Below are 12,711 nucleotides of genomic sequence, written 5' to 3' on the forward strand. Positions count from 1 at the left end.
ATTTCTAAGTGAGAGTGTTCTCTGAGGTCACCCTCCAGTTTGGGGCAGGGTACAAGGGAGCAGGGCTTTAACAGAAAGTGACGGTCCCACTGGATTTAAGAGACAGATATTGAAGTCTGGGACTGCAAAACAGCTGTAAATTTAGATTTTAAAAATCTCAGAAAGGCCCTAACCGGTGTGGCTCAGTGGATAGAGCGTTGGCCTGTGGACGCAAGGGTCCCAGGTTCGATTCCGGTCAAGGGCATATACCTTGGTTGCGGGCACATGCCCAGTGGGGAGTGTGCAGGATGCAGCTGATCGATGTTTCTCTCTCATTGATGTTTCTAGCTCTCTATCCCTCTCCCTTCCTCTCTGTAAAAAGTCAATAAAATATATTTTAAAAGATCTCAGAAAGGACAGTCACATAGAGGGGAGCAACAGAAATATGGAAAACTCTTGCCTCAAATTCTTGGCTAACTCTTAAACTGTGTTTGTACAATGAGAGGAAGAGATTTCAACAGCTAGCTGATGCTAAGAGAGAAAGTTTGGTGTGTTAAGTCCCACCACCTTGCTTAGAGGGTATTGGAGAACACACCTGATGGATTCCATTGAAACCAAAAGGGTGACCTCTGATAAATAAGCTAAAGACAAAATGCTATGCCCTAGGATTTAAGGGCAAAACTAAACATTTTTAAAGCCCTACAAATCCTAAAATTAAGCCTTAACAGGATCAGGGAGATCCAATCATTATTTATCTTTCTTCCAGAACAAAAAAAAGAAAAAGGAAACCCTTTTAGAGGAAACTAACAAAACCTAGAGTCTCAACAATGTATAATTTTAAATGTTTGGTACAAAATAAAAAATTACTAGACATCCAAAGAAGCAGGAAAATGACCCATAATCAATAAAAGGCACGGAAAGTAACAGACTACAGATGACCCAGAGTCTGGCTGGCAATAGCATAAAAGGACTTTAATATAGCAAATATTAAATTTAAAAATAAAATTAATAGGATGATTTAATGGCAATTGGGTAAAGCAGATAAGAGGATTAGTGAAATTATCCAAATGGTACCACAGTGGAAGCACTTTTTTCTAGAGGTAACTTACTTGTATCTTTGCTACTGGGAATCACTTAACAAAGCTTCTTGCCTCCAATTCTCTTAGGATAATCAACCAAATATTAGAGGCTCACTACAGAGGGACAGAACAATAGGCTCAGTATCCAGTTCCACTGAATTATAGCAATACATACGTGATAACAGAGTGTTCAATTAGGTGTTTATGAGGGCAAATTTGGGTGCTTATTAATTAAGCTTTTTGAAGCAGGCAGACGGGCAGTCCCTGGGAAATTAGCCTGTAGTCTAGGACACCAGGTTACCTTACCTCTATAGAGAATGGCTCAGGAACAAGGCTGGGCAGAATTTTACAGATAAAAGGACAACGGATTCACCATCAAACACTAGCAAGAATGAAGCAAGTCCTGGGAGTATGGTCCAGCTGGCAATGCAAGTCATCCCAGCTGCCTTTTTGCTTTCTCAACGCCCATGACAATCCCTCCCAAACTAAAATGTGGTGCCACAGAATCCACCCTGCTCTACTCTGAGGCAGGGAGTTCAAGAACAGGCATTATGGCTATTTTAGGGGCACTTGGGATTTGTTTTCATCAGATACTAGAGGCCCAGTGCACAAAATTCTTTCACGGATAGGGTCCCGAGGCCTGGTCAGCAATCAGGGCTGATTGGGGCCTTCCGGCTGCCGGCCAGGACCTTCCTTCATTCCGCAACACCCCCTGGTGATCAGCACACATCATAATGAGCGGTCGAACTCCCGATCTCCTGGTTGAACTCCCAGTCTCCCATTGAACTCCCGAGGGACAATTTGCATATTAGGCTTTTATATATATATAGATGGGAAGACACATAGACAGAAATGACTGTCGTGAAGGAAGACACTTATTCTACACACTGATCCCAAGAAACAGGAGGCACAGCAGGTCATATAGGGCCACATGGGAAGCACCAGGGTCGTTAGGAGCAAAGGGAATGAGAGGAAGCTGGGGAGAGAGCCTTTCCAGCGTTTTCTGTGGGAAGGACTGGATAAGGAGGGTAAAGCAGGCTTAGGATTGTCTGTTTTGAAAAAAATGTGAGCAGGCTCAGGGCCTAAGAGCTGCCTCTAGTTGTCTGACACCTGGCCCTGGGTGATTAGGGCAGTTGGATAGTGGCTCGGAGTATGAGCACCCAGGAAGGAGGTGGTTGGGGTGGGAGCTCTGGATTGGTTGATTTGCATAAGAAGGCATGCTCAAAGGCAAATTATTTGCTAGCTATACAAATTAATTAATCCTGGGAGGGTCAGTCCCTCCAGGGTCACAAGGCCCAGGATTGAAATCATGTGTCTGCAGCGTCAGCAGAGAGGTCTCTCCTTCCCAAAAGTAGAAGTTGCAGAGGGAAGTCGAAATTGTAAGGCAGTTAGTTGCCAACTAGTGCCATTTATAAATTTCCCAGAATTTAGTAATACTATATCTTCTATTAGTGAACATTAATGAAAATAATCCATGCTTACACAGGCAAGTATTTTTGTCCCATAATCTCAATGAAATAAATAAAATGTTACCTAAGATCATTTAAAAAAATATTTATTAAATTGATTGGGATGATATTGGTCAACATGAACATACAAATTTCAGATGTGGGTTTCTATGTTGCATGATCTGTATTTTGCATCGGGTGCCCACCACCCAAAGTCAAATATTCTCCCGTCAACGAATATTAGGACTCCGAAACCCAGAAAGTGGGGGTCATGCAATTTATCCTATTGCCACTAGATGGCACTGTAGCTTATTGTTTTTTGTGAATGTTAAAAGATGCCAGCTCAGAGTTCAAGATCCTTTTCATTGAAATAAAACATATGGCTTTGCAACTAGTCTCAGTCATTCAAAAAATCTGATCGCTTATAGAAGATGCAATCAAGCATGCTGCACCTTCTGAAGTTCTAGAATTAGAGCTTTACTGAAGCCTGACCCAAATCTCTGAAACTGTTTACAAAATTGTGTATATTCCCACACATGTGTTAGTTCTCTATGACTTTCCTCCCGCTCCAAGAATTAGTCCGCTACTCATTACTCACATCTGATCTCTCTCTACGATTTCTAAGAAAAATTCAGATGAAAATGAAATAGCTTCTCAGATACCACTTTCTGACACTTAAACTTTTTCTGCCCAGTTGGGACAATAACTGCTTTTTTTTAAAAAAAATTTATTTTAATTTCTTTATTGATTAAGGTGTCACATATTTGTCCTCATCCCCCAATAACTGCTTTTTATAAACAGGAGTGGATGGTAGCAATTTGTAGCTGGCCTGGGAAGCCAGATAAAATAACTGCAAAGTCAGGCAGAGACCTGGGCGGTGAATGAGACGCCAGCAAGGATGTGTTGTTTTTTATGAATAGACACAGAGGTGGGACCCGGAAAATACATCAGACACTGAGGCATCCTGCCTGAGCCCAAGGCCCTACGTGAAATGCCCATCCCAGGAGTGTGGGGGACAGTTCCATTGAGAAAAACAAGCAATAACTGACAGAGAAGGAAGACCCAGAACCATTTTAAATGAGTCACAAGCTCTGGTTAGCAAAAGTGTGCCTTTATCAGTACCTGAACTGTAACTTTGGTCTCAAGTCCCTATTTTTAAATATATATGTGTGTGTGTGTGTGTGTGTGTGTGTGTGTGTGTGTGTGTGTGTGTGTATTGATTTCAGAGAGGAAGGGAGAGGGAGAGAGCGATAGAAACATCAATGATGAGAGAGAGGCATTGACTGGCTGCCTCCTGCACACCTCCTACTGGGGATCAAGCCTGCAACCCCGGGCATGTGCCCTGACCCAGAATCAAACCTTGACCTCCTGATTCATAGGTCAACACTCAACCACTGAGCCACGCCAGCCGGGATCAAGTCCTTATTTCTTAATGATAGCAGGGAAAAAAAATCTTACTAATTTGAAATAACACATCTCTTTTAAAACCCACTGAGTTTGGGGTAAATACTCTAACCTCAATGGGGCCTATGTCTCAGGCACCTGTGTCAGGGAGTGGGCAGCCTGTCCATGTGGGACCACGTGCTGGCGCCTGCTGCTGGCGGGAGTCCTCACGTGTCCCTGAGCATGCGCAGTGCGTGACCATCACTCCAGGAGCTTCTTTTATTTTTTTAATTTTAAATTAAATGAAACTTTATTTTTTTTATTTTATTTTAATGAATCTTTATTGTTCAGATTACAATTGTTTCTCCTTTTTCCCCCCATATCTCCCCACCACCCAGTTCCCACCCCCCCTCTGCCATTACCTCCCCCCCCGGCTGTCCTTATCCATAGGTGTATGATTTTTGTCCAGTCTCTTCCCATACTCCCCACACAGACACCCCTTTCCCCCTGAGAATTATCAATCCACTCCCATTCTATGCCTCTGATTCTATTAAGTTCACCAGTTTATTCTGTTCCTCAGATTTTTAATTCACTTGACTTTTAGATTCACTTGTTGATAGATATGTATTTGTTGTTCATAATTTTTATCTTTCTTCTTCTTCTTCCTCTTTTTAAAGAATACCTTTCAGCATTTCATATAATTCTGGTTTGGTGGTGATGAACTCCTTTAGCTTTTTCTTATCTGTGAAGCTCTTTATCTGACCTTCAATTCTGAATGATAACTTTGCTGGGTAGAGTAGTCTTGGTTGTAGGTTCCTGCTATTCATCACTTTGAATATTTCTTGCCACTCCCATCTGGCCTGCATGGTTTCTGTTGAGAAATCAGCTGATAATCGTATGGGAGCTCCCTTGTAGGTAACTAACTGTTTTTCTCTTGCTGCTTGTAAGATTCTCTCTTTGTCTTTTGCCCTTGGCATTTTAATTATGATGTGTCTTGGTGTGGTCCTCTTTGGATTCCTTTTGTTTGGGGTTCTGTGCACTTCCTGGACTTGTAAATCTATTTCTTTCATCAGGTGGGGGAAGTTTTCATTCATTATTTCTTCAAATATGTTTTCAGCATCTTGCTCTCTCTCTTCTTCTGGTACCCCCATAATTCTGATGTTGGTTCGCTTGAAGTTGTCCCAGAGGCTTCTTACACTATCTTCAACTTTCTGAATTCTCTTCTCTTCATGCTTCTCTGGAGGAGTGTCCTTGGCCTCTTTGTGTTCCAAATCTTTGAGTTGATTCTTGCAATCCTCTAGTCTGCTGTTGGGTCTCTGTATAATATTTTTTATCTCAGTCAGTGTATGTTTAATTTCTAGTTGGTCCTTTTTCATATCCTCAAGGGTCTCATTGAATTTATCAGCCTTTTCCATGAAATTCTTGAAAAACCTTATAACTGTGGTTTTGAACTCTATGTCCAGTCGCTTGTTCTCCTCCATTTCTTTGGTTTGTGATCTGTTTCCTTGCCTCCTCATTTTCTCTGCTTCCCTGAATTGGTAGGGTAGCTTTGTGTACTAGGTGTCCTATTGGTTCAATGGGTCAGCCTCCCAGTTACTTGAGGTGGACACTCTTGGTGTACCCTTGTGTACTGTGTGTCCCCCAGCAGGAGCTACAGCAAGGACTAGTTTTCTCCTCCTTTGCTTGGGCGGTTTTGGAGCAGTCTGACTAGAGCTGCAGTTAATTTGGTTAAGCTGCCACAGAACAGGCCATTTATATGCAAAAGCCGCTGTGTGGAGCCTGGGTGGGGTCTCAGGGCTGGGCAGGGTCTCAGGGCGTCACTAGGCTGGGCCGTGGCCAACGGCGATGGCTGGCATCAGCCGTCTCTGCCTTTCCACATTTCCAAGTCCCTGCGCCCCGCGCTCCAGCGCAGTAAAACAATGATTGCTCGGCACACCTCTGCAAAAAAGTCACTCTCACTTTCCCACCCGATGGCCGAGAGTCCAGCTTCTCCCCGTAGGCATCTGGGTCCCCCGCGTGTCCCCAGAGCGATCAGAGCTTGTCTCCCTTTGGGTTGAAGAAAAGCCGCGCACCCAGTCGCCCGCTGCCAGCCCGATTCACGCGCCTCCCTACCTCAGCTTTTCAGCGTTTGTGCTCCTTTCTCTCCTTAGTTGTAAATCTACCACTTAGCCAGCTTTCCCGTGGTTCTGGGTGGTAGACGTTTTGTCTTTTAGTTGTATTTTTGAAATTGTTGTGTGAGGCAGCAGATTAGTTGTTTAACTATGCTGCCATCTTGGTTCCTCCTCCTAAAATCACTCCAGGAGCTTCTGATGACTCCTGCTTCTCAGCCCACCCCCGTTCTCCTGAGGGCAGCTAACCCTCTGACCCCAGTGTCACCTCCAGCCGCCTCCTCCAGGGAGACCTGCAGCATCTCCATCCTCACAGTCGTCATTCTGTGGGTTAATTCCCGGGGACATACTAGGCCACACTGGATATTCATTGATTAAATGACACCAGGGGATCTTGCTCTGCCCTCCCTCCCTCCATCGCTCACTTCCATCTTTCTCCCTGCTGCCAGCCCACTCGCAGGGCCCCGGCCACCCTCGCCTTACCAATACCTGGTTCCTGTCAAGCAAAGAGAAGTTACGGCTCCAACTGTTAAAAAACAAACAAACAAACAAACAAAATCTGCTTCGTTACTGTCTGGTGTGTTCTGAGAGCTGAAGGAAACCCACACAGTAGGTACGGTGATGGTTTCACAGATAGGAGCTGAAGGAACTTCCCCGGATCACTAAGCTGTTCAGTGATCAGGACAGGATTTAACCCTAAGCCCACCCAATCCTAATATCCCTCTATTCCACTGGAAAATGAAACCAGCCACTGAAAATTAATGTATGAAAAAAGAGTCATTGTCATGTGAAACAGCCTTAAAGGGGTCAGAAGAAATGAAATAACGTTTATAGTAGGATGATGCAATGGTGTTTTGTGTTTGCTGTTTTTCAGATACAATGAAAATGGCTACATCGAAGATGTGGAAGTAAATTTCATCGTGTGGGAGATCCACGGCAGGGATGACTACACCTTTAACATCACTATGAAGAAGGTACGCCATCCTAGAATTAAATAGAATTCAGCATGCAATCAGACATGTCTTTCTATTTTAATCCCATATATAAATTATCTAAGGAAAATAAAACCAGCCTGCTGAGGGTAGGAAAAAAGAAGCATATAACCTCATGTTATAGCCTATGACTGCTAAAATTAATTTACGAAAAAGAAGTCATTGTCACATAAAACAGACTTACAGGGGTTAGAAAAAAATAAAATAATATTTATAGTAGCATGATGCAATTATAGATCAATACTTCCTTTTCTCGCCACACTGTATTTAATGTTGGAGAATTTATGAGTCTGCCTCTGGCTTCCAGACATTGATCACATTTGTGCTAAATCAGACAGACACTCTCCCGGCTTCGCCTCACTTGAGTTCTTTGCATCATGTGACTCGCTGACCTTGACTTCGCTGTCCGCACTCTCTCCCGGTTTCCCTGCATCTTCCACGCCTGGTGGAGCGTGGCCTGCACAGTGAATCTCCCTTATTCTGCCTTTCACCCTGCAGGCCACGGCACAAAGGCCTGGCCACCTCCACTCCCACGTCCCTCCCAGCCGCCCCTGCGTGGGGCTTTCTGCCCTTGAGAGGGCATCATGACGGAGCTTCTCTAGAAGTTACAGCATTGATTCCTGAGAGTCCCCAGAGAGCGCATGCTCAAACGAAGCCAAAGTGACCTGCTCCTTCCAAAGTAACTCTCTCCCCAATCAGAGACCTTAATTCTCCAAGAAGGACCACCCAGCGGCTGGCAGCTGAGAAACCTTCTCCCACCTGCTGTCCCACGTCCCCCCCCCCCCACCCCCCAGTACTACTGCCAGAACTAATTGCCCTTTAATTAGGTACCAAACATAATGCGTCGCACCACACATTCCTCCTGCGCTTGTTGAACACTTAGTATGTAAGTCCTTCTGTTCTACTTTCCCAACCCAGTCCCATCCTGAAACTATTCTATCCTTGGCCCAGGCTCCCATTACTCTCCAGCTTCTCAAACTTTCCCAGTGCACCTTAGGGTTCAATGCTCTGAAGGCCTTCAATATGCGTTCCTCACAGGATATCATTTTCCCTGTTTTCCTACCAAATCCTCTCACGGCTGAGCTTGTGGGATGGATGTTCTCCCTAATCCACAGTATTATTCCCAGATTGTCTCCTCACCCTAACTAAAACGTCATTTGTCATCCATTGTCATCTACCCCATCCCTACTTGTGACCGTCAGATACTCAGACTCAGTGGTTTCTCCTCCTGCCCTGAGGAGAGTCACAGTGGACTCCCGAGTTCCCCCAGCCATCAGGCAGGGTCACTGCGGGAGGGAAGAAGCTTTCTGAGCAGGGCCTGCATTTTCCAGCCCCGTGTGTGTGGGCTCGGGCCCTGTGACTGGGTCTCACCACTGGACTAGGAGCAGAAGTGATACATGTCATTTTCAGGATGAAGTGCTTAAGGAGGCACCACATGAGCCTCCATGCTTCCTGTCTTCCTTCACATATCAATATATTGCAGCAACAATGAAACATGGAGTATCTGAGAGCTGCGTGAAAGGATCTAGTGAGGGGGACTTCGAGGAGCCACCAGACAGAAAAGTCCTGAGTTCCTGATTCACTTCTTTGTGATCCAAAAGAACCATCTAACCAGGGACGACTGTGTGGTCAAGAATTAAACTTTTAAGGTGTAAATCTGAGAGTTGGGGGTTATTATTGCAGCAGAGCAGAAATGATCTCAACTAATAGTATCACTGCCCCTACCGAAATTACATTTAAACTCACACATTTCAGTCTCTGATCTCAACCCCCCAGTTCTCTCATTGTTACTCCCACTACTTCTCTGACTCCTGCTTTTTCTCACACAATCTAGGTACCCATTATACTGAACCCTATGCTTTCTCCCTCTCTACCCCTCCCATTTTTCTTCCTTTCTTTTCTTATCTAATTTAAGCAAGGGGTGCATATGTAGGCTGGAAGAAGTTAGACAAAAATCCTGAATTTGTATAAGACTCAATATAAACTCACGTGGTATTAGATATTGACCTGGATATAAATATATGAATATCATATTTTTATAGAGAGAAATAGAAAAATTTTTTCTACTCTGTCTTTTAAGATCCCTGGAAACATAACTAATCAGTAGCAGTTAGTATCCTCAGTATCCAGATTGTTGTCTTGAAATAGCATTTCCCACTAAAAGTACTTGGAGATTCTTAGATGAATGACTGATTCCAACCGGAAGGAGGAAATGTACAAGATGAACTTGCAATAGTTCAGCATACCCAACAGCAAGGAAGTATCCAAGCCTGCTAGTAACCAGAAGTCAACATGAAGAGGTTCCTACAGGCCAAAGATGGGACAAGTTGAGCTTTATTACGATTGTTATTGCAATGGGTCAACCCCATTAAATATGTTAAATCTATGAGCTCATGATGGTTTTTTTAAGTTCACCTTTGGAGATTGATAGCAAACCAATTCCTTATTTTGAAAACTGGCAAATACAGAGAGAGAAACAAATATTCATCCTGCCTTCCTCAAATAAACGGTACCAGTGGTTCGCCAAAGAATAGATGAGGGGAAGCGTCTCTTATAAGATTATTACAGTTCACACATGAAAAAAAGGCAGAATTAGAATATCACCACTTTACCACCAAAATAATAGATGTTGTTATAAATAAATTTATCTCAACCAATTTGCCAATGGACAAATGGATAAAATGAACAAATGCCAAAGCTTCTTGTATTCCAAGAAAAAAAATAGAAATCTCTAATCCAACTTACTTTGTGAATCCAAGAGAACCTTAAAACAAAACAGAATTATGAGACAATCTCACTCATGACCATTGATATAAAACACCAAAACAAACTAGTAACAAAACTCATCAATATAATAAAAATATTATATCCTGCCCTGGCTGGTGTGGCTCAATTGGTTGGGTATCATCCCATGCACCAAAAGGTTGCCAGTTCAATTCCCGGGCAGGGCACATGCCTAGGTTTCGGACTTGATCCCCAGTAGGGGTTGTGCAGGAAGCAGCTGATTGATGTTTCACTCTCTCTCTCTTAAAAAAAAAAAATCAATAAACAAACCAAGTTTTGTTCATTTCACATAGAAGAGTTGAAAATCAAAGTAATCCACTATATTATCAGAATTAAGAAAAGGTATAAGATTATTATAATAGTTGATGAAATGTTATTTGATTAAAAATTATCATCCATATATAACATTATTTTTATTATTTTTTTTAATTGCTTTTCAGAGAGGAAGGGAGAAGGGGAGAGAGATAGGAACATAAATGATGAGAGAGAATTATCAATCAGCTGCCTCCTGCATGCCCCACACTGGGATTGAGCTGGCAACCTGGTCATCTGCCCTGACCGGGAATTGAACCTGGGACCCTTCAGTCTGCAGGCAGATCCTCTATCCACTGAGCCAAACTGGCTAGGGCTAACATTATTTTTAAAATAAGTCTTAGGAAATTATAAATAGATGGTAACTTCCTTAATTTAATAAAATATAGATTTTAAAAACCCTATAGAAAACATCATACTTAAGGTGAAAATTTGAAAACCTGAAATCAGGAATGAAATAAGAGTGCCAATTACTACTACTTCAGTACAATATTGTTCCTGATCTTTGTAAAGGGGCAAACTATAAACAATAAAACTATGTAAAAAGTAAAAGGATTGGAAAGGAAAAACTGAAACTGTCATATTCACAGGTAACATAACTGTTCATATGAAACAGTTCAAATTAAATGAATTTAAGAAGTTCTCTCCATACAAGGTCAACATACAGAAGTCTATTGTTTCTCTGTATATCAGCAAACATTTAAATAATTAAACATTTTTTAAAAATATATACTTTTTAATGGCATTAAAATATATGAAGTACTTATGAATAAATTGATATACTATATATATATCTTGACAGAGTGGTTGTTTAAATGAGGCCCAGACGTGGAAGTCAATGACCACACTTAACAAAGACCTCCCATTAGAAGAAGTTTGGGGACCTGAGGTAAGAAAAATTTTACCTTGCAAACTGCTCTATTTATTTATTTATTTTTATTATATCATTTTATTGCTTTCAGAGAGAGGAAGGGAGAGGGAGAGAGAGAGAGAAACATCAATGATGAGAGAGAATCATTGATGGGCTGCCTCCTGCATGCCCCACACTGGGGATCAAGCCCGCCAGGCATGTGCCCTGCCTGGGAATTGAACCTTGACCTCCTGGTTCATAGTTCAACCCTCAAACACTGAGCTACACCAGCCAGGCAGAAGAACATTTCTTAATGCCAATTACCAACCCTAGACCGTTTTTAATTATTTTGCAATTGAATTTTCTTAAATTTAAATTAATGTATGTTATTTGGAGAATCAAATCATATCTCATGAATAAAAAGTGACAGAGAAAGTACCTCAGCCTATAAAATGTTCACCCTAAAATCAGAATGTTACTTTGCTTCTGCATCAGAATCTATACATGTCAAGACAAAGATATATGCAAATGATGTATATTGTCCTCTGTATTCCAAACATTCCACTCTCCATCCACTACTCCCTAACTTTCCAGCAGCATAACTCTAGAACAAGCATGTCAAACTTGGGGCCCACAGGTCGCATGCAACCCACAATGAATATTTATGCAGCCTAGTCAATATAACGGTATGTAAGAAACATTTTAATAAAAATTTCATAACTTAATTTTTACAATATTCTGTTATACATCATGTACACTAATAAAAGAGAAATATGCAAATTGATTGTCACTTCACGACACCCACCAGCCAATCAGGAGTGAGTATGCAAATTAACCTGACAAAGATGGCGGCAGCCCCGCCCCCCAGCCGCTCTGGGCCTCTGGGCAGCATGCATGCATGCGAGGAGCAGCCAGCGGGGCTGGACGCCTGCTATGAGGGAGAGGGCGGGGGCGGGAGGGGTGGAGGGAGCTACAGGAGCAGCACTCCAGCTGGAGCGAAGATTGAAGGTGGCGGCCAGAGCGAAGGCCTGGGTCCTGGGTGCTGGAGGAAAACTGGTACCGGCAGCCAGGGGAAGGAAGGCCCATTACACAAATCGTACAACGGGCCTCTAGTTATTAATAACGAACTACAATGTTCGCTAATGACTGATCACTATAATCCTGTTGCATTCATTTCCCTTACGCGCCTTACGCGCAGGCGCACCATTTCTCCCCACTAATATTAGCAGCGAATATTTTAGCAGCCGATGGCCACATCTTTAGTCTTGGACTGACTTGTTTGGTGTGAGCAACAGGAAATATTTCACTTTTGGAGAACAAGTAAAATAGGTTTATTTGCATTACGCTTATTAATTTGTGCAGTTATTCAGTGTCTGGTAAGTTAATGTTAAAGAAAAGTTATTAATTTTTATTAAAATGTTCTATTATTTTATGTTAACGATGACTCATTTATTTCAGTCCTTTTATTCAGCATGTCTCTATTGAAATAAACTTACATTTCTATGAAAACTTACATTTTTTGCAGCCCACAGAAACTTAAACCTTGTTTATTTGGCCCGTGTTAGCCTTTGAGTTTGACATACTTGCTCTAGAAGCTTGACCCTAACAACTCTTTGAATAATCCTTTAACCCCAGCCTAGCCTTCAATCTAGTGATCTTACCACCCTCACCTCACTCCCAGGTTATCTTTCCCTCTTTATCCAGCTTAAATTCCATGGTCAATAATTATATCATTCTATTAATATGTACCCTCAATTCCGTTGCCTCTCTTACTTC

The 12,711-nt window shown here is 42.3% G+C and overlaps 1 protein-coding gene across 1 annotated transcript in view; it reads left to right on the plus strand.

Annotated features, from left to right (window-relative positions):
- Nucleotides 1-12,711, plus strand: part of CATSPERE (catsper channel auxiliary subunit epsilon) — a 79,146-nt gene that overhangs the window by 55,792 nt on the left and 10,643 nt on the right. The window contains exons 18-19 of the mRNA XM_054713085.1: nt 6,872-6,971; nt 10,888-10,974. Coding sequence (XP_054569060.1) covers nt 6,872-6,971; nt 10,888-10,974 — 187 coding nt within the window. The remainder of the gene's footprint in view (nt 1-6,871; nt 6,972-10,887; nt 10,975-12,711) is intronic.

The sequence above is a fragment of the Eptesicus fuscus genome, chromosome 24, assembly GCF_027574615.1.
Source record: "Eptesicus fuscus isolate TK198812 chromosome 24, DD_ASM_mEF_20220401, whole genome shotgun sequence".
NCBI lineage: Eukaryota > Metazoa > Chordata > Mammalia > Chiroptera > Vespertilionidae > Eptesicus > Eptesicus fuscus.